General features: G+C 42.4%; 1 protein-coding gene across 3 annotated transcripts in view; it reads left to right on the forward strand.

Annotated features, from left to right (window-relative positions):
* ALPK1 (alpha kinase 1) overlaps positions 1-22935 on the forward strand; it is a 217454-nt gene that overhangs the window by 183053 nt on the left and 11466 nt on the right. For all 3 annotated transcript variants that reach the window (XM_029596242.1, XM_029596233.1, XM_029596252.1), the window contains 6 exons: positions 2417-2493; positions 4274-4369; positions 10593-10697; positions 12283-14446; positions 20126-20279; positions 22562-22724. In XM_029596242.1, the coding sequence (XP_029452102.1) occupies positions 2417-2493; positions 4274-4369; positions 10593-10697; positions 12283-14446; positions 20126-20279; positions 22562-22724 (2759 nt within the window). The remainder of the gene's footprint in view (positions 1-2416; positions 2494-4273; positions 4370-10592; positions 10698-12282; positions 14447-20125; positions 20280-22561; positions 22725-22935) is intronic.

Genomic DNA, 22935 nt, shown 5'->3' on the forward strand with positions numbered 1-22935 from the left:
AAATCTTACTGCAACAAAATTTCATTTGTGAAAAGTGACCATCATACTAGGCATCATCAATGTAATTTGCCTTATTTATAATAATCAGTGACTGATAACTGAAAGTGAAATTCCACTTTTTTTGTCTTTTTCAAATGCAAAAATAACTTTAAAAAGTCCATATATGGATTACGTAACTTTTTCAAACTCGATAGTAGCCATACCACTAGTCACATTCTAGATGGTCAGTGTTCTCAATTCCCTCTATGAAATTGTGCAAATATTTTTTTCACTTGAATTCATCGCTTTCACGATCTCTATCCAGTCTCCTAGTCTTTTCAAGGCAAAGTCTGCAGTATAACAATTACATTGATGATGCCTAGTATGGTGGTCACTTTTCACAAATGAAATTTTGTTGCAGTAAGATTTAGCGTCATTGAATGAGCATAATTTTGGATAGAGGTTGGTATTCAGGCTATGCTAGTAAATTAAAACAGACACATAGTTGTTCAACTTACAGATTGAAGTTGCAAGACAGAATAGAAACAGCCATCATGCCTTTGGTTCAGCGAAAACAAGTGAGCCTAGATAGGTTTTTACGGCCTTTTTAAAGTCGTTTATATTTGTGAGAAGTCAAATTGGATTTGGCAATGAGTTCCACAAAAAAGGGCCTGCCGCAGAGAAGGAACGTTTACATGTTAAGTCTAGCTTTGCTGTTTTGATGTTGGGTGCCTGCACCTAGTTTTTGTCAAGAGAGCGTAGGTGGCGCGGAAGTTGGTAAAGACGCAAGGAGGAACATCACCACACAGTTGATGTAATATGAATCAAATTGTGAATGGTGGATAGAATTTTATAATGAATACGTTGACATATTGGTAACCCATTCTTACAGTCACTACTCATATACCCATTCTTACAAGCCATGTTAGAGAATCTGGTTTAATAAATTAAATTTATGGTTGTAAGCATCAGTGGGTAGAGCTCATATTAGCCACAACATCCAACTCACTGCAACCATAAGAATGCTGCCAGCCTTTAAGGAATGTGGAAGTGGAAAATGATACTTCCATGGTACCATGGAAAATATACTTCCATGGTACTCAGAGCCAGAATTGAAGATTGGGTAGCAGTCCTACAACACTTTTTGCACAGTTTTTGGTCTATAAACAGTTTTGCTCTGCAGCAAATGGAAGGAACTCCAGGTGGTGTCAATCCCCCTCATCCCCACTTCTCCCTTCTTGGAGACAAAACTCCAGCTTGAAGAGTTCCCTTTGGAATTGCTAATGGGGGGGGGGGGAGAGACAAGACCAAAGAGGAAAGTAACCAGGTAGATACAGAGCTAAACAAGAATGAGCTAGGTGGCTCAGCATTTTCGTCTGGAAAAGCTACAAGCATCCATTCACCTTTAGGCGCTGGTGAGAGATAAGGAAGGAGGCAACCAATTTGTACATCGTAGCTGGGATGAAGGGGGATCCAAGCAAACAGCAGTTGGTTGGCAGAGGGGACCCTGTTGGGTTGGTCCTGATTCTGGGTCGCAGGGGTTGGCAGTTAGTTTTAACCTGGCTTTGTGAGACAGGAGCCATGCATGATCCCAGAAGACATAGATCAAGGATGCTACAAGGCATAGGTAAGACCTGACCCCCAATCAGTCTTGTGTCTGCATTGATAACTTGCCTGGATTGTTCTAATATTAACAATAATTTCCTTTTTCAACATAATATTGTTTATTTCCCTTTACTATAAAACATATTAAAATTATTGTATATTCAGTCGCCTCTGAGATAGACAAGACAGTATTTGATGCTGTTTTTTTCTGGCATTGTATACAGCAGCAAAGATGAACTTAGTCAATATAGCAATTAGAATGACAACTTTCATGATCTGAAAAGGTCAATAATGTTTGATCGACTGGGTGGGCCTGTCATTTTGACTAGATGATACTTTTCAAAAGTAGCATGCTCATAAACGGGCTTCAAAATCTTTCAGTTCTGCTGCTGGGCATGCCACTCTTCTGCTCTATAGTGGAAAAGAGAGTGAGGTTGGTTCATCCCCATTGTACTGAGGGACATTTGTAGTGCCATTCACCCCACCGTGCTGTTCAGTTTGACACCTAAGTAACATGCATGCAGGCATTTGTGGTGTCAGACTCCAAAAAGATGGAGAAAGAAGAAACAATTTTGTTATTATTAACCAATGACAGTTTGGTAAACTGAGTCTGTTATAGATAAAAGTGACGTAAAGACCCACCCAGAGTCCAGGATTGAAAGGACTTGATCTTCTTTTGCAGGAGTTCTCGCAACTGTTAATTTAATGCTGTAACCACTGGACCTTACCTACAACCTGCACTCTAAACAAATTGCTGGATGAATGCCTAAGTACAATCTAACTTAGCATCATTCCCAGATGAATTACATTTCTTTTCTATGTTCCTTTTCAGGAATGTGGTATGAGGCAGCGGAGTTGATTTGGGCCTCAATTGTTGGATATTTTGAGCTTCCTAGCCCAGATAAAAAGGTTGGTTTGATGCTTTATTTCTTGAACAGCACAGGGTTACATAGGAACATACAGAATGGTGTCAGATAAGGACTGTAAGCCCCATCTAGTCTTCCGAATTTCATTCCTGGTGAGTTGCCATAAATGCTAGTTGATCTCTGGCTTTCCCTTCACGTCTTAGCATCTAGGGATGCTTTATGAACCCAGTTACCATTTCTGTTTCCACTGCATGCACCCACTAGCCCAGAAATAGATTGTATATCAAAGTGTAAGAAAGGGATGTTTCAGCCATGCAATTATAGGGTCTTGGACGTTTACTGTCAGATGGAGAGTGACAGGCAAGTACCACGTTGCAATAATCCTTGACAGGAAGTTCCATTTAGTGTCTGAATGGGTTGAGGTTAAGTGTGTTTAATTACCATTTTAGGTAACTGGTCAATTGCCAGACTCTTGAAAGAGTAGAAAAGACACATAAGCAAGAATATTTCTCTTGTAATGTCCTTTCAGTGTGAGTGACAATATCCCTTGTCCAAGGTTTTCATCTGCTGAATTGGCGTATTACCTTAAAAATAGCTTTATTTTTTATAAAAGAGCATCACAAAAATGGTCGGCTAAAAATAAGTATAAGGTGCTTACACTGAGTTAAAAAAAAAAAGAAATATACTTATATAAATAGTTTGTATGCAGTATGTTCCGTCTCCATAATATCATGTTACAATTACTTAGGTTAAGTTGTGCTTTGTGTGTTGAAATTCAGTGCACAGTTTGCTAACACACATGCTAAAAATCTTTTTTTTACTCCCAATTCAGTAAGCTAATCGTATGCTGTTGCATGGGGAGAAAGAAATTACAATAACCCAAAACTGTTCCTAAAAAGAATTCTTAGAATATGTAAAAATATGATTTATGCACATAAACCATGTTTTCTGCACAGAAAACATAGTTTATGTGTCCAAATCACATATTCTGCATTTAAAATATGATTTATATGCATGGGTGTGCATAAATCATATTTTTATGCTTGGAAAATGTGTGCACATGGCCATGCATGTCAGGTTGCATCTTGACTTGGGCAATATTCTTGCATGCAAGGCCATTTGAGGAAAGCATGCCAAGCAAAATGAAAAGGTAAGCCTTCTAGGGCAGACCCTCTACACAGCCATACATTTTGCTGTCTTCTCTGCCCTAGTCAGGATGCCCAGCACCAAAGTGCATACTGTTTGGCTGAAGGTGTCTTCCCCGGAGAGCTTGCTCTTTGATTGCTTTTGGCATGCCTTGCCCACTTGCATGCCAGATTGTGCTCGTTGGGATGCCCAGCCTTAGTCTTGCATGAAAGGCCATTTTGGGCACACTCCTTCCATCTTTAAGCATTTACCTCCTTACTCCTGTTTTAAAGCACTTTTCTGCATTAGTGTGGACTTTTAGCTCCCATTTTATTGTGTTTTTAGATGGTTTTTTTTTTTTACTCCTGCTTAATTGCATCCCATTATCTTATCTCATCCCATGCTACCACTGGTATCAAACTGCATGTTAACCAAACCCCACCTTAAAAGTAAACTCCTCTTTTAGCGTGCGTTTTAGCATTGCTACTATTTCTTTATTATAAATGTTTTACTGTACCCCGTCCCGAACATTGCAATAAATAAATAAGTACATTGGCCCCAAAAAAGTAACCCATTTTCGCCACAGAAGCTTGGTCTGCTCTCGTTTGAGTTCAGTCCTGATATTTTATTGCAGATTTCTCTTTAATTTAATGCAGTGTCAGCAATGGTATCCTTTGATGCTCTCTTTGCTTTTGCAGGGCATTGCTACTTCTCTGGGAATTCTGGCAGACATATTCATTTCAATGAGTGAAGAAGATTACCGGAAGTTTAAAAACAATCCTCAGATTAACTTGGTAAATGTGCACTGCCGGACAGTTGTTTGAGTGCTAAATATAACTCCTGCTCACCTCAGACCTGTTTCATGCCTTAGCTGCAGCTGATTTTAGGGATTTTTTTCTTTGTCCTTCTACAAACTTTGGTGGAAGCTGGTGCAGTTCATGAACCTAAATGCTTAATTTGTTTTATATTGCATTCACCCCACCGTGCTGTTCAGTTTGACACCTAAGTAACATGCATGCAGTAAACTGCAGTAAATCCCAAAATATTTTACAAACCCTGTTAGACCAAAGCAGAGCATCGGCGTGTATGTAAAGCACAGAATGGACAGGGAAAGAAACCCTAGTGAAAGCAGAGGTTTAGGTGATGTTACCTTTGTGGTTCATAGAATAATAGAGGTCCATTTTCAAAAGCATTTAGCCAAATAACTCAGATGTTATCTGATAAATGAAGATTTGGGCACTTAACTGGCTAAATTCTTGCTGGCTAATGTTATCCTAATAGCACTACATAACCCACATTAAATATTTTCTTATTTTCTTTTTTCCTTTTGTATCATTCATATCCTTAAAAAAATACCAAAAAACTCGGTCACCAATGTTATGAACCGATACGATGTGCGAACGGATATCGGTATAAAAGAAATGTTAAATAAATAATAAATAAAATAAATCAAAAATGAAGCACACTTTTCACAGCAAAATAATGTTTAAGAGAAGAAAGTAATGTTTCATAAAATTCATTCAAGGCACCATCCAGGTTTTCCTAGTTATTTTTTAATCATGAACACCACCGTCCACCCTATATAGAATTTATTATTTTTTATACCAAAATATTGTTTTGAAAAATATTTATTTTTTATAAAAATATTGTGAGAAGTTCATCCTCAACACGAATAGGAACAGTCCACCAACTCGTCACTTAGAAATTCAATAACTTAATGAACAATACTTCGCTTTAACGCAAACGCTGAGACATCAATTCAGCAAAAGCATTTTTGCCCAACAAGGCCGAGTTTCAAATGACTTCTTCATCAGGGGAAACCGCTTATCCACTGCTCATCTCAGCTCTCCAATATTGCATGTAGCAATGTCCATCAAGCTAAGTTGAGAGAACATTGCACAAATCTCATCTTTGGGTGAGTTTCCGCACTCCGAAGGTCATCAAATCTTCACAAGAGAGCACTGTTCTGTTCGTACGTCTTGCTTTGAATGTCAAAATGGCCCCTAACCCCTACACTAATACCTAAACCTCACCTCCAGTTACTAGGTGGGCGTCCCATAGAGATATAAATACCTACCTAGGATGAGGGCATTACAGCTAGTTCTCTCTCTCTCTCTCTCTCTCTCTCTCTCATTGTAGCTCTCCAGCAGCTTAAAACTACTAAACATGGTCCACCCAGTGGTTGTATGTAGGAAACACAACAATTCTGGCACTTATCGCAAAGTGCGAAAAAGTTATTGCAATTTGCGCTATCTTAGTGCTTCGCATAGGTATTAGTGCAAATTGCGATAAACTGCCTATTACCATAAAACACGCCCCTTTTCCTATTGCATGCGATATTTAGTACATTTTGATAAATCCAGGCCCAAGTTTGGTCAAGCCAAAGAGCTATCCTAAAGTTAGCCAGAAAGCATTAGCCTTCAGAATTATCAATGAGAATCCCCCAGGATTCCCAATGGAGAAAGTACCAAGGCAAAATCAGAGCAAAACTTTGATACATCGGCCCTTATATATTTCTGTACAGGCAGGAGGGAAAGGGGAAGGAAGAAATAGGAGGGAGAAACTTCAGGAAAAAAAACAGGGAGAGGTTTGTTTGGGGGTTTTTTTTCATTTTATTTTTATGGAATTTTTAACACAACAACACAAGCATTACTTGTACCAGTAATTAAGACAAAATTTGTAATATACCAACAATGAAATATCGCAAAATGAAATTCAAAATTCCCAGAGAAATATTTGTCTCATTAATTATTAGGAAATGAGGGAGAACAAAATTTAACGAGCGATTATTTCAAGAAATATGGTCGTACAGTACTAATCCTGATCTTACACCCCCCCAATCAAAATTATGCCGAGCCAACACATGGGAAACATCAAGAATGGGAGTCCAGGAATACCCGTAGCTGGGAAGGTTAAAAAAATAAGTACCATAGTTAGAGTTCTGGTATCTTAGCAGGCATTTACGTGGAGATCTCAGGTCAAATTTTGCACCTTTACTTAAGACTTCAGGTTTCATAGTGAGAAATTTCCTCCTGCGTTCTTGCGCTGTCCTAGGGATATCGGGGAAAATCCAGATTTTTTGACCGTAGAATAACTGATGACGATTCTGGAAAAAGAATTTCTCTCAGATAAGAATGCAAAAGTTATTAACAAGGTAGATCTATTCTGAATAACTGTCTCTTGAGACAATTCTAATAATTCAGCTGCATTTATAGATGAAACGGGTTCTGGATCCTTAGGTATATCTCCCTCTGATGTAGGCAAAAAATAAGCCTTAGATATCATTGGAACAGCTTCACAGATGGAAATTTGAGAATCTGTACTAAATAGCTCTTGAATAGATCCTTAGGAGGAAGCAAACTTATATAAGGAAAATTTAATATCCTTAAATTTAAAATTCTTAAAGCATTTTCCATTTTTTCCATCTTCTTAGAAGAGACAATATCTGAGTGAACCAATTTATGCTGTACTGTTTCCAGCTGAGATATCCTTGTATCCATCTCAGTAACTTTAGTAGCCAACAATCCAACTTGGTTTTCTGTAGCCAGGACTCGCCGGTTGTTATCCACAATTACAGCTATTAAAGAGGTTATAGCTTTCTCAATAGAAATTAAAGCAAACCCAACAGTCTCTAGAGTTATCTCTTTTGGCTTCTCAAATAATGACTTTAGCGTTGGACATACCTGCACATTCCCGTCTCCTTCACCCATGATGCCGCTTCCACTTTTAGTAATCTCAGGCAATTTTGAGGCAAGAGAGGTTCCAAACGGATTCACCAAAGGAGAAACCAAAATGTTTTTCCTTCTCGAGGCCTGAGAGGTAATACTATTTCTCAATCTCAATTCAGGAATATCCAATATCGATGAAAAAGGAGGTGGAGGCATGCTCGGCTCGCCGGGGCTTAATGATATTACTTCAGCCAGTGGAGGTGGCAATCGCTCAATGTCCATCTCCATTGCAGCTCTCCCCTCCGGCGTCTCAGATAAGGGTGCCGCGAAGAAGGTTTCAATCCGAGGTTGCAATTGCTCGGGCACGGGAGAAGAACTTGAAATCTCCCTCAACCGAGCTTTCCTTTTTGTATGAGGCATTTTTCATAGAGGAAAAAATATTTTAGGTAAAGAGCCGGAGAAACACTTCTTCAGCGTGTGGATCAGGTGGAAGCCATCTTGTTCTGCCAACAGGGAGAGTTTTAATCTCAAAATCAGTATGAAGTCTGTAAAACTCATTTTTCTATTTAATATTTTTATAGATTACTCAAACAAAAACGAGTCAGCATTTGAATGCACTATGTCCTAGATAACAAAAAATAGCATTCAAAGATCCTTATTAATATTTATATCTACACCAAGTAGAGCATGCAGTGAAATGGGCCGTCCTAAGACCAGTATAGCTTAGGTCTCTGTTGCCATATTACCAGGGATGGGTCATATTTAATCATCAGTCTAGCATGATCTTTCACACATTTTTTTAGATTTAATTTTTTGGGGGGTTTTTGTAATTAAAACACAATGTCTTATTTCAACTACCAAGAGTTACTTCCCTTAAACACATTCAATCCTGATTGTAGAGATCTCTGAAGGGAAATGCAGCATAGCAGTATGTTTCGAGTAGTGCTCTGCATCAAGGGTTGTACTTTACGTTCTTATTTCTTTAAATCATCACTGAAAAATTTTAATGAAAACACACGATGAGAGAAACCAGCATAGTGGTAAACCAACCATGATATTATACATGAAAACATTTACTTTTAAGAAACCACTCCAAGCTTAGCTTCTCTGTTATCATTCCTGCTTCAGAGACACACTTTGCAACTGAGCTCAATTTTGAAGTCTAAGGAGTCAAGTCAAGTGACTAAGTCAGTGATGTGAGCTGACACTCTTCATAGAAATAACTCCCGACAATCCATGTTCTGAGTGTTCTAATTGTGAACCACGGAGTAGGAATAAGCATGTGATCTCATTGAGTGACAAGAAAGTTCCTGTCCATCATGTTACAAATTGTCACCAGAAATTTGTGGTTTATCTTCTACAGTGCCCATGTGGCTTGCAATATGTTGGACAGGCATCAAGATCTTTTCGCATATGCCTATTGGAGCAAAAAAGCTGTTTGAAAACAGCTAAGATACATGCTTCAATGGTAGCTCATTTTGCGGAGTTCAAACATCAATTTTCTGATAGTAAATGGTCGATTCTTGAATAGGTGAAGAGAGACTCGGGGGGGGAGTGTAATCGGGCAAATATTTTACAGCAACATGAATAACAATGGATTTATCAAATGTAATCCGTTACACCTAGTGGACTTAATGTTGATATTGAATGGGAACCTTTCATTAACAAATAAAGGCAATAAATATTTGGCAGCTGATTGTCAGCTCACGTCACTGACATAGTCACATGAGTTGACTGACATAGACTTCAAAATTGAGCTCAGTTGAAGAGTGCTCCTGACGTAAGAAGGATAATGGAGATGCTAAGCTTGGAGTGGTTTCTTGAAAGTAAATATTTCCATATATAATATCATGGTTGGTTTACCACTATGCTGGTTTCTCTCATCGTGTGTTTTCATTAAACTTTTTCAGTGATGATTTAAAGAAATAAGAACGTGGAGTACAATCCCTGATACAGAGGCCTACTCGAAACATAGTGCTTTCTCGGGTTTCCCTTCAGCGGTCTCTACAATCAGGATTGAATGTGTTTAAGGAAGTACCGGTAACTCTTGCTAGTTGATATAAGGCGTGTTTTAATTGCTAAAACCCCCCCCAAAAAAATGAAAACTTAAAATTGTATGAATGATCATGCTGGACTGATGATTAAATGTGAGCCGTCCCTAGTAATACGGCAACAGAGACCTAAGCTATATGGGTGTTATGAAGGTCCTTTTCACTGCATATGCCACATGGTGTAAATATAAATATTGATAAGGATCTTTGAATGCTATTTTTCTTTGTCTAATATTTTTATAGTACATCTAAATGATGATTTTTAAAGATGATTGATTTAACAGCAGTGCATATACAGGAATGTAATGGGGCTTCTATTCCTCCCGGTATCATTTTTCAAGGAATATCAGCTTGTGATTTTAAATTCTTCCTTCCTGTTTCTATCCCTTGAAAATAGAACTGTAAGAACTTGTTTGAAAAGAAGACTTTACAAAATTGATATGTAAGCAAGTAGTGTCTATATTTGTTGTCCTGTTGATATATTCATGCTGTCATGAAGCTGTGACCTGAGGGCCCCAAAACCAGCTTAAGTCCCCTTCCAAAGATGTAACCTACTGTATTTCATGGGACCTTTTTGTGGAAGAAGGCATTGCACCAGTACAGAAAGCAATGTTAATTTAATTTAAAGCATTTACATTTTGCTTTTACCAAATAAACTATTAAACTGAAATGATAAAATAAAAATAAATAGGATTAAAATACTTTTAAAGTTAAGCACACCTAAACCTAAAAATAAACAAAAAACCCCATAAAACTAACTACATAAAACAGCCATTCCCAGCTTATTTATTTATTTTATTTAACATTTTTTTTATACTGACCTTCATAGTAAATAACCATATCGGATCGGTTTACATTTAACAAGGGTATAACTGGAGTAACAATTCAAGAAAACGATAGATAACAATAGGTAGGAATAAGTCAAAGTTACAATCAACAGGGAAAGAGAACTTGGAAGCTTGCAACAAGCTGGAAAGAAGATAAGGCAGGAAATAAAACCATACATAGCTTACAAACCATACATAGAGATCAGGCTTTTGCATCACACTTTCTAGACCTTTATATCACATACTCCAGTTCTCTAGAGCAGAAAGAGCCAAAGACTAAACCTTCCAACAATTCTTTTCGGGGGAAAAGGCCTAAAGCTTTCTGTAATCCTTTGTAATGGTGGGTGTACACTTTAAACTGATTTCTGAGGTCTGAAGACTAGAAATAAAGAATAACAGCACGTGAAAAAAATATGGTTGCCACTGCTGTAAAGAAATGGTCTTACTGCGCTTTCCCACATCAATTGGCAGGGCCTTCTTGAAGAGTTCGACCACCGGTTGCTCTCAGCAGCAGAAGCGTGCAAACTGGCAGCAACCTTCAGCCTCTTTACCCCTCTCTTCGTGCTTACTAATGTGGTAAGTAAATGTGCTCAGCTTTCAAAGGAGGCAGGCAAGAGATCTGTTACATGGACATTTTTTTTTTACTTTCAACTTTTATCTAAATATGGAACTACCACTGGGCACAAGTTGCACACAAGCAGCCCCTGCAGTACGGGAGAAGGGTAACCAAGAAAGCAGTCAATCCAGCAGCTCATAGGTATCACCACAGCGGTGCAGCAAATGAAATGCCCTCCCAGAATCTTCTGTGCCCATGCCCACTCATGCCCCCATCCCCCACCTGCAGGCCTCTGTGCCTGCCTCGCACTCTCTCTTATTGCTCACCAGCCTTTTGTTAAAGAGTACAGCCAGCGGGTAGCAGGCCCACTGATGGGGGGGGGGGGGGGGGTGAGAGGATGCACTTCCTGCAGGGCTGTTGATCCTCTCATCTACTCTTCTTTCCCTGGTAGAACATAGAACGCTGCTGTTCTCTCTGCGGCTCCTCCTCCTGCATGTGCTGCCTATTGCCACAAGGACAAGAGGGGAAGGGCTGGAGCAGACAATCCGGAGGAGGAGGGAGCCAGCATGCTGAAATAGGCAAGATGAAAATGACTGGGAGGAGAGGAGATGAATGCTGGAAGTGAACCGTTGAGGATGGGGCTTGAATGCCAAGGATGTGTGAAAGGGAACAAATGTGGGCAGGCGAGGTGAGGAAGGGCTTTGAATGCTGGGAGGTTAATGCTGGGGCAGCTTTTTACTTCTCTAGGTCCATGCTGCTGGACGTTCTGCAGCAGCAGCAGGTGTGAGAGGATGTGGGAAATAGAGAGGGTGAAAGAGAGATAGAATCGGGGAGGGGTGTGTGTGGATGAGATAGAGGGTTGGATAAAGAATTGGGGGGGGGGGGTAGAAGGTTGCAAGAGAACTTGGAGAAAAGGATGCAAGAGAATGGGAGGAGTGGGGAGATAGAGAATGGTGCAAGAGAATGGGGAAGAAAAGAGGAAGAGTAGATGCAAAATATCCAGGGTTGAAGGGGCATGGAATAGAGAAGTGCAAGAGAGCTGGGAGGGAGCTAGAGGGAAAGCAAGCGAACCAAGTGGAGGAGAAGTAGTTGAGCGCATGTGTGAGAATTCCATGGTTGGTAATGGGAGGGGTGGGATGAAAAGAGGGTGAAAGCGCCAGGGCTGGTGTTGGGGAAGGAGATGGGGGAGCCCTACCATAATAACTGGATGCCCTCCACAATCCTTCAAGCTGCATCCAGCGCTGACCCAGCTGAATGGCGTTGTAACATCAGTGAGTTGAGCTTTAAGAAGCAATACTTGTTCTTGACTCCAATCCCATATGCATGATTCCTCCTCTAATCCAGTTTTTAAGATGAGCATCTCTTGACAATATAGTAACAAACCCACATTCTTAGCAAGCTTGAAACAAAACAGTGTCAAGGAGAGTGCTGGTATTTTTATTGTTCTTTAAAGTTGTGTTCTAATTATATTCTTGGAGTGTAAGCGGCAGACTGACAAAATTGTGTTATTGACTCAACATACAGAATATTCATATTGGGAACAATCCAAATCTTTGAACAGAATTTCTAGTCTGATTTAAACATTTCTATTTTCTTCCCTATTAGAATATCCGTGGCACATGTTTACTATCCTACAGTTTCTCAAATGAATGCCTACCTGAGAAAAGAAGTCTCTATCTGTCTGAAGCAAAGGAATCCTTTGAAATTGGTCTTCTCACCAAGAAGGATGGTGAGGTGGTCACAAGCAAACAGGAGCTCCACAGCTTTGTTAAAGCAGCTTTCTGCCTTACCACAGTACACAACTGGCTCGAAGGGGAAAGTGAACAAATCTGTGAACTGAAGCAGCTCTGTAGAGAAGCCACAGAAAAGCTGTCCATGTATAGCAGCTTACCAGAAACACAAGACAAAGGAACGCTAGCTAAGGAGATCATGTCCTTGGTCGCATCTGTGAAGCAGCGTTTGCATGTTCATAGCTTCCCTAATTCAGATGAGAAGTCTTATGTTCCAGACAGCTACAAAGACTGTGTGAAAAAAACCATTGTCCATGGGAAAGTCAGTTTCAGAGAAGTCCTTGGGATGCATTCGCACCATCACACATCTGTGTGTGAAGTGTTTGAAAACACCTGCAGGAACCATAGATCTATAGCAGGAGCAACTGTAAAAGGAGCTTGCATCACTTCCCTGAAGACTGAAACCAGAAATCTGGACACAATGTGTGTTACTGAAGACAAAGCTCATCCTGGGAAAGACACCACCAGAGCCTCATCTTCAGAGCCCAAGGGGAGCAGTGGGGGATTTGATGGCAAAAGAAATAGAAAATTGACTCGTTCTGATGCAGTGAACATCTCCCTAGATGAGGAAACAAAAAGTGAGCAGTCGGTTAAAGACGGATATAATGGAGGGCAAAATGTGGCAAACTCATCAAGTAGCTGTACCAGATCCAGCTCTTGGGGCAACATGTCTAGATCGTCTTCCAGCTGGGAGGAAGTAGGTTATGTGGCCGAGAATGAAACGCCCCGTGAAGAACATAAAGAAGAGAAGAAAGCAGTGGAAACCCAGTGTTCAACAGCTTCTTCCGAAGGTCCTGAGAAAGATCAAGATAACCACTCCCATGCACTGTCTGTAAAAACCCAACATCTCTCCTTGAAGGGAGGACAAGGCAACCCTCCTGGTGCTGTTCAATTTTCTTTAGCAATGACTGACAAGGAGACGGGAAGTTCTTGCCCAGCTTCTAGCCAAAAGCTCTCACAAGAGGCTGCGCACAGCAGGAATGCTGGGGAGACAAATGCAAAAAGCCCCATTTCTATGGGCAACAATACTACAACTACCCGTGTTTCATCCGCATCGTGGCATCCTGGTATTGACCACAAAGGTTCCTCTGCCTCTTCTCACCTCAGCAGACCTAATATGACTGGTGTTCCCTCTCTGTCCTCGGAGTCAGAATCCTTTGAAATGGTCGACCCTTTGGCCGAAACTGATTCCGTTACAGAAGACAATAACAAAGCCTCAGATGTAATTTGTGAACGGCACAATGCTAAAGAAGGGGAGGTGAATGTAGGACAATTATTGAGAGATGAATTTGCATATCTCAAGGTTGACCCAAATGTGGAAACTATAGACAACACAGAGGATGAATCCGTTCCACTGCATGCCTCCGTAATTAAGGAAGCCTCCAATACAGCTACCAGCCAGAAAGCAAAAGCATTGGATATTGCCTGCATGCAGAATTTGATCAGCAAAAAATCATCTGTAGAAAATGGATCATTTGAAATGGCTGATATTGACCCTTTGCTCAGCACAGTAGATGAATCAGAACTTCCTGTCAACAATACACAGTGGTCAGGTGACAACTCTCTGAAGATGAGTGCCCCACAGCACCCGAACGCCAAAGAGGGCCCGTCAGCCTCTCTTCCTGGGAACAGCTCTTCAGCGGGTGCCAGTTTCTGTGATACTACGGAAGAAGGGGATGGCGATCAGCTCAGTCTCCTGTTGAACAGCAGCCACAGCTCTAGCTCCTCCTTAATGTCATGGTACAGGTCCTCTCAGCTCTCCAGCAGCTTCTCAGAGCTTGAGAGTGCGTCTTTTCTGAATTCCAGCGGCAGTTCTTTCGTTTTTGTGCCTGGAAAGAGCAGAGAACAGATTTTGGAAGCTCGTTCTTTGAATGATGCTGACTATAGGAATCTCTTGTCCAATGTAAAACATGAATGGCTCCTACAGAGACTTAAAGATACGGGAATATTCAAGCCGAAGCTCCTCCGTCAAGTATACAGTGAGTACAGGGCTCTTTCCTGATGTATTTTGCTGTATCTTTTACATCCTAAATGTATTCACATTCTACAATGTTTGTGCCTTAATAGGAGACTTTATTGTGGAGAAAAGCCCATATATTGGAGTCTATTTTTGTTTTATTAAAAATAGAACTGGGCTGAACAAAATGAACGTGTTTTTAGGCAGGGTAGAAATGTACTTAGTGCTATTTAAGTTTCAAATTTGTTTTAAATGTTTTTATTAAAGACCTTTTTTTTTTTTGATCAGGTGTCATATGATCTAATTACCAATTTCCATCTGAAAATTTCAGTGGGGGTAGGGGTTGGTTGGCAGTTTTCATACTGTAAGCTTTGGTGCAAAGCCTGCAGGCACTTTTTATTTGCAGATTTTGTACCAAATTTCAAGTGGAAACCATGCATGTGCTTTCTCTCGAAAATGATCCCAGCCACGGGTGTAAAAGTGCACGCAGACATTTGCATCTGCTTTTTGAGCAAGGAGAAACATTATGTAAAACAACGTGCGCAGATTTGAAAGTTCAGTCTATGCGTGTTATTTTTTTATTTCTCCCAGTAAGTGCCCTCCCCCTGGGACGCCACCTCTAAATGTGCCTAATTGTCTGCACATTGTGGAACCCTGCCTCTACTTTTAGGAAGATAGAAGGAAGGTAATGTTCAGATGCCCAGTTTGCCCAGCTAAATCGATATTTACCCACATAAATAGCTTTGAAAATGGCCCTCTTAATTAAGTTGGTGCATCTCAGTTCTCGTTATTACCTTGCTGGTATTGCAGTTTGTCCATCGTGCTGGATACCCTCCTCTTTGTGGGGCCAGCACAGGTGACAGCATTGGGAACTCTGCAGTCGCCTTCATCAGCAAACTGCTTATTGCTGTCTGAACACCTGGAAAGGCAATGCAGGTTAAAAATGAGTTGCGATGGTGATATGGAAACTCTGATCCTCAATAACAAAATTAAATTTCAAAAAAAATTATGGGGTAGATTTTTAAAAATTGCGCAATTGCGTACTTTTGTTCGCGCTGGATTTTATAAGATACGCGTGTATCTTATAAAATCCGGGGTCGGCGCACGCAAGGGGGTGCACATTTGTGCAACCTGCGCGCGCCAAGCCCAGCGTGCGCTACCTGTTCCCTCCAAGGCCGTTCCGATTTCGGAGCGGCCTCGGAGGGAACTTTCCTTCGCCTTCCCCTCCCTTCCCCTACCTAACCCACCCCCCCGGCCCTATCTAACCCCCCCCCTTACCTTTGTTGACAGATTTACGCCTGCTAAAAGCAGATGTAAATCTGCACGCGCCAGCAGGCTGCTGGCGCGCCGTCACCCGACCCAGGGGCTGGTCCGGAGGCCTTGACCACGCCCCCGGGCCAGCGCCATGCCCCCGGGCCCGCCCCCGAAACACCGCGGCATGCCCCTGAAACGCCGCGTCGTTTCAGGAACGCCCCCGACATGCCCCCTCCCCGCCCCTTTTACAAAGCCCTGGAACTTACGCGCGTCCCGAGGCTCTGCGCGCACCGGCGGCCTATGCAAAATAGGCGCGCCAGCGCGCGAGGGCCCTGCGCACGTAAATCCGGCCGTATTTACGCTCACAGGGCATTTAAAATCCGCCCCTATATGCGCAGAGGTTTGGGACTTAGCTGGACAAACCTGGGGTTTAAATATTCCCGCCCTCTTCTGGGGTGAGTTATTATTTGGTTAAAACTTGATTCGATAAAAAAGAGGCATTTTGGGGGTGATGCTTAAACTTATGTAGCTAGAACTGAAATTCAGTGCTCCTTGGATACGTTTTTCCGGGTACGTTTGTCCATTGTCCGCAGCAGGGGAAAAGCTATCTGGGTACAATTGCCTGCATTACTGCAGACCTAACCAACTACATTCAAACATAGCCAGCTAAGTCAGAGAAACAAAAGGAAAAAAATCAAAGTCAAACAGGTCCGATTCCCCCACCCCTCTCATCCCCCCAAAATAATTAACCCAATGTTGGTATCAAAGCAGCCCGAGGCCTCTTCCCCCCAATCCACCACCAGACATAAAAATTAAAGAACTGTCTTCGGTCCTCCATCTGCCCACCTAAAAATCGCCCCAAACCTTCATGGCTGAGCCAGGAGACGGTCGGGTCATAGTGTTCCTGGCCATATCGCTGGCAGCATCGCTGGTAGCATATAATGTTTCAGTTAGGGCGCAGGAGTAGGCCCGTGGCTAGGTCTTTAATTTTCATAGCTGTTGGGAGAATACATCTTGGGCTGCTATAATTCCATCATTGGTTTAATTATTTTGGGGGTAAGGAAGGGGGGGATCGGCAATGGTGTTACTAGGCACTTAGAACACTCAAGATTTTGATAATTAAATTCAACATAATTATCTCCTCCCCGACTCCAAAGAATGACTCTGTAAAAATACAGGACACTAATGTTAGTGAGATTCCATTAGCCTCATTGGGACAATTTATCAGCGGAACCACATGGGAAGAGTCAAGGAACTAAACTGTACTGGCTAATTCTTACACAAAGAGCGATATGCTGACAGTTTCTTCTCATGGAGCTCTCACCAGTTCTGCTCCTCTTAATGAGGCACTTCTTGTTTTTACAAAATAATTTGGCCCTCCACTACCTCTTCCTATCTAACAAAAAATAAATTTTACATAGGACATGCACTAAAAATTGCCTTGCAATCATGGGAATCTGAAACCTTTTACTGGCTCAAACAAATTACCTAAAAATACTGTATATGAACTTTTGAAGCCACAGAGCTCCCTTCTTCAGAAGATACATCCCAAACATTCACATCTGAACAAGGGACCTATGGGGTCTCGATAGCTTATGTAACCCATGGTTGCTAATCAGATGGTGTTGTAGCGCCCTTATGGGGTTAATGTTTGTTCAGGTTTTATCTGAGCATGCTCCAAATTTAGTTGAGTCATTCTTGGTGAGCTCGGGAACAGGAGGGATATCTCTGTCCAGCATACAGTCATAAGAGGTTCCAGCTATCTGTGAGTCATGTTCAACGTGTGCAAGAAAAACAAGATGGCTGGACTCAACTAGAGTGTCACTGTGTTTCATTTTAGAGTCACATGTGTCCGGCTAACTTTAAAATCTAACCGGCTATATTCAAACATAGCCAGTTAGGTTTTAAAGTTAGCTGGATAAATGTAGCCGGATAACTTTGAACTAGTATATCCAGCTACATATTGGCCTTATGGAGTATAGGGGGACTGGTGAGGAAAGTACATCTGAGACCTACCCTTATAAGAGATCCTGCAAGCTCTATAGAAGCTAGGATAGTGCAGGTTACACTTGTGTATAACATTGTTTTGATAATATTTACATTAATTCAATAACAGCCATCATAGCATATAGAGAATCCAGTTTGCTTTAGCACCCATACAGCTACTAGATCACTGTTACATATTCCAATCACTAGGCTGAAAATAAAATGTTTTTTTCTACCTTTGCTGTCTGGAAGGAGTTTCATTTGCATCGGTTGCATCTCTTATTCCTGATTTTCTTATCTATCTTCTCTTAACTCCTTTTCTAGGCTCTCCTTTCCATTTAACTTTTTTCTTTTTTTATCTTCATCACACCTCCCCTCCCTGACATCTGTCTTTCCCTATCATCTAATTCTCCTTCATTTCTCTCTTCTCTGCCTCTAAATCTCTCCCTTAGGTCACCTCTCTATATATTCTCACACCAAGATCTCATCCCTCCTTCTCCCTCACCCCTCTTCTTCATATCTCACCATCTAGTTCTTTATGTCTCAACACATCACTTCCCCAAATGTCCTCTCCATTACTTCCTCACCTTCCATCTCCTCCTCATGGGTAGCTCCTTCTATAAATCTGCTGCTGTCTCCCTTCTTCCCCAAAAGCTACCCTCTCTCATTTCACTCCCCATCACCTCCACATTGACTCTCACCCTCTCTCAACCATTTCATTTTACTCACCACTCATCACATTCTTCCATCCCATCTCCCACGTTCTATCCTCCCTGCTTTGACTCCTTCAACCCCAATTATCCCCTTTCATATCTCTCCCCATCACCCTCTCTCTGATTCACTCTCATTCTCAGTCAACCCCCTTGCATACTATCCCCATGCCCCTCAATATATTATCTGGCTTTCTATCATACATGCCTCCCCATCACTCCTTTTGACTCTTACATACCAACTCCTTTCCCTCATCTCCACTTTTTCTCTCTTTCTTAAACACTTAATCATCCCAATCTCTGGATCTGGCTCCCTTTAAACCCCTCCACCCCTTTACATTTGTAGCTTTCTCTCATTTCCCCCCACTCCCATTACACCTCTGGGTCTCTTCTCCATCACTACTCCTGATGCATCCCCATACCATCTTTGGCTTTCGTCGCCCCCATCACTACCTCTGGCTTTCTTTCACACAGACCACCCCTCCTCCAGTTCTCTCTTCTACCCAGATGCCACCAGTTCTTTTGTACCACCTCCCCATGTATTCTGCCTCTGCACCCCCCCTCCCCACATATTCCCTCCTCCTGCTTGGTTTTCGTGCACCCCCATACACTAGTTCTCTTTCATCACATCAGACAGCCCAAGTTTACATTGCCAGTTTCAGGGAAATGGGGGACGATACCATATTCAACTCCCCTTCTCATGCTCCCCCCAGCATCCAGCCTTCTCTCTTTCCTCTATGTGTCATATCCCCCCAAGTATTCACCCCCAAACTCATCTCCCCCAGCATTTATTCCTCAACCCTCTCTCACAGCACCAGCATTCACCCTCTCTTCACCTCTCTCTCTCCCCATCAGTCACTTGCAGTTCTTGATTTTGCTCTAGGGTGCGTTCTTCCCCCACTGCTCTCAGTTTAATCCTGAGTCCTGGGCTCACAGGCTGTGATTGTTTCTGTATCTGGTCCAGCCCTTCATCTCCTGTTGAAGTAAAGGGAAAGGGTAAGACTGAGAGGGAAAGAGACTAGAGAACAGGACACAGCAGAACAGAAAACAAATTGTCCATGTCATTTGCTCTTGTTTCCTTCCGCATGCTGCCTGTGATGTCTGCTCCAGCCTCACCCCCTCCCCCTCATGTCGAAACAGGAGGGGGAGGAAGTGAGTCTAGAGCAGACACTGGAGAGAACAAACCAATAGCTCTGTTCCCTTTCCAGCCCTCTCTTCCAGTTCCCTGCAGGCTGTGTCTGGAGGGGAGGTGCTAGACAAGAAAACAGAACAGCTGAGATTCCGGGCACCAGCCCTGTGTGCACTTGATTAGCAATGCCTCTGGCGATTGGACAGTAGGCGCTGACATTTTTTTAGAACTATTTTAAGGGATCAGGTCTCTTGACTGGTTTTTTTTTAAATAACTTAACCAACTATATCTGAATATAGTATATCCGGTGAGGTCTAAAATTACCCAGATAACTTTAGCCGAGTATATTCAGCGGGAGACTTGTCCGGCTGAATATTTGGCTAACGTCATCAGGGAAGCTTAACCCAGATAACTCTGCTATTTACCACCCTACTATGTATGGCGCTAATAATATGTTAGAGCTGGGTGAACATGAATAGTCTGTGGAAGGAATTGGTCTCTTAAAGACAGATGAAGATGCCAAACTCCTTTTGCTTGTTTTTGTTTTTTTCTGTGGGAACAATGTTTGGGAGGTGTGATTTTTCTGAATAGAATGCCAGTTTGATCTGTTCTCATTTTTTAGATGCACTTCTCTTAAAATACTCTAAGAAATCTGGTCTGTGGACAGCGCAGGAAACAGTCGTATCTATTGGAGACTACCTTACCGTAGAGAAGAAAGGCAAGCAGAGGAATGCATTTTGGATACGCTTTCTACACCAGGATGAAGTTCTAGGAAGGTATCCATTGAAAAGAAGTATGGCTAACTTTCCCCCAGGAGCATCGCCATACTAACGCGCCTGACGATGCTCCAGGGATGGGCATTTAAAGGGGCCACAAGGCCGATGAAAAGCCCCTCCCCCCCCCCCCCAACCCGCCTTGTTCAGAAATCCCTGGGAGTCTAGTGGCCACCACCACACACTTCCTCACACCTCCACTGGGTCCCTAAATGTGAACTGAACCTCTTGCAATTAAGCCACACACACACACACACACCCCCGATGGTGAAGCCTCATCCCACTTCCACCCTCCTGAGAAATCCCTAGCGGTCTTAAGGGCTAGAGTGATCCCAAGTTGCTCCTGACCTCAGTGATGCCATTTTTCAAAATGGTACAGGCTGATCCCAAGCATTCCTTTGTCTCTTCAACTTGTAGGGCAAAGGAGAGCTTAGGGTCAGCGGGCACCATGTGGAAAATGGTAATGATCAAAACGATGCTGCTGCTGCTGCTTCTGCTTTAAAAGCTAACATCAGTGGGGTAGATATTCCAAGAGCCGCTGATTGGCACAGTTAAACCAGTTAATTTTAACCAGTTAACCTTGTCCAAATATTCAGCCACAGCTAGCCCAACTAAAGTTACAACTAAAATCTGGAAAACTTTAACCACACAGAATTTGTGCATTTGTACAACCTCACTTATATTAGCGCTGAATTAGGGGGCTCCACCGTCCTTGGGCTTGTTAATGACTATGAATGCTTATTCCTTTTTAAAAAAGCTGTGTGTAGAGAGTGGTAGGGGCAAAGATCTTGTATTGGCCAGGTTCAACATGGTTGGAGGCAGATGATCAGGCTCAGACAGGCAGTCCCTAGAATGTACTCAGACACCGTCAGTACAGTTCTGTTGGACCACTCCCATTAAAACTATAATATTGTACCACTGTTCTTTGTACCCATGTGCAAATTTCAGTTTGTACCCCAAAACAGCTAGAGCCTCTTTAATTCCATACAGGCCGATACAGTAAAGTGCATTCCGGTGGAGCGCACTGTTAGCCCGCATTTAGATGCGGGCTAACAGTGTTTTCGACGCGCTATTTTTACCCCTTACTGTATAAGGGGTAATAGCGCGTCGAAAACGCACGGCCAACCCCCTCCCCCCCCCCCCCCCCCCGAAACTAATAACGCCCGCAACATGCAAATGCATGTTGATGGGCCTATTAGTTATTCCCACGCGATTCAGAAAGTAAAATGTGCAGCCAAGCTGCACATTTTACTCTCAGAAACTAACTCCTGCCAAAGGTAGGTGTTAATTTCGGCCGGCACCGGGGAAGTGTATAGAAAAGCAGAAAAAACTGCTTTTCTGTATACCCTCCGATTTAATATCATAGCGATATTAAGTTGAAGGCTCCAAAAATTAAAAAAAATTAAAAATTAAAAAAAATTTTTTAAATCTGCCCGTGGGTTGGAAGACTGACAATCAATTTAGCCGGTGTCCATTTTCCGAACCCATAGCTGTCAGCGGGTTCGAGACCTGAAGCCGATAAAATTGAGCGTCAGCTGTCAAACCTGCTGACAGCCACTGCTTCTGCCAAAAAGGAGGCGCTAGGGACACGCTACTGTCCCTAGCGCCTCCTTTTACCGCAGGCCCTAATTTACATACCCGGCCTTCCTGAATCGTGCGCCTGGAAGAGTGGCCTGTGCGTGTGTCGGGAGAGCGGGTGCTCGCCGGCTCTCCCGCGCGTTTTTCTGTATCGGCCTGATAGATAGCTGGATGTGTTTACTAAAAGGGTAGTAGGGGTGGGGGTAGGGGCAGAGGTGTAGGGTAGGTTGGTGCCATTGAGCCCGGGTGCCCATGTTGTTTGATGCGACTAGAGTAGCTCTCAATGAAAAGTTAATGATCAACGGATAATGTGTTGTTCAGGGGCAGTTTTGAACAGTCCACATTATTCGCAATATGCGTGAGCACGTTGAACCCGTGCACACACAGTCGGTGCTTAAAGGGAAATGAAACGCCTGGCGTGCTTTGCACCTGCCGTTTGTGCAGGCAGCAGAAGAGGGCAAAATAACAAGGGCACTGTTAAAAATGCCAAGGATGTGCAGTGCTTTACTCCCCTGACTTAAACCTGCGCCCGTGTGAACCCCACACATACTTATCAGCCGTTCGGAGGAGGGCGATTTTCAGAAAGGCCAGTTTACCAGAGTAAACTGGGATTTCCCTGCATCAGTGGCATTGGAAATTGCCCTCTTAAGTAGAAAATGTATCGCAGCAGCAACTCGTGCCAGTGACTTTGTGTCTTTTCCTTGTAGATATGTTGGGAAAGAATACAAAGACCAGAAGGAGCTCCTGTACCATTTTAGTGATGTTGAACGACAAATGACTGCACAGTACTACGTGACCGAATTCAACAAGAGGTTGTACGAGCTCAGCGTCCCCACGCAGATATTTTACATCCCCTCTGCGGTGCTGCTGGTAAGAGGGAACGCAGTTGGTGACTTCTGCACAAACCCTTTGCCACCTCAGTAAGCCCACTATAGTTGCCCGAGGTCTTTTCCTCTTACCAAACCAAAAGCATGCTGGGAAGAAAACAAGCAACTGAATGCTTTTTAATCAAACACCTCCTGAATGTACTCAAAAAAAAAAAGGAATTCAGGAACATATTAAAAGAAATAAGGGCTGTAAA

This window comes from Rhinatrema bivittatum, chromosome 1 (genome assembly GCF_901001135.1).
Source record: "Rhinatrema bivittatum chromosome 1, aRhiBiv1.1, whole genome shotgun sequence".
NCBI classification, from domain to species: Eukaryota; Metazoa; Chordata; class Amphibia; order Gymnophiona; family Rhinatrematidae; genus Rhinatrema; species Rhinatrema bivittatum.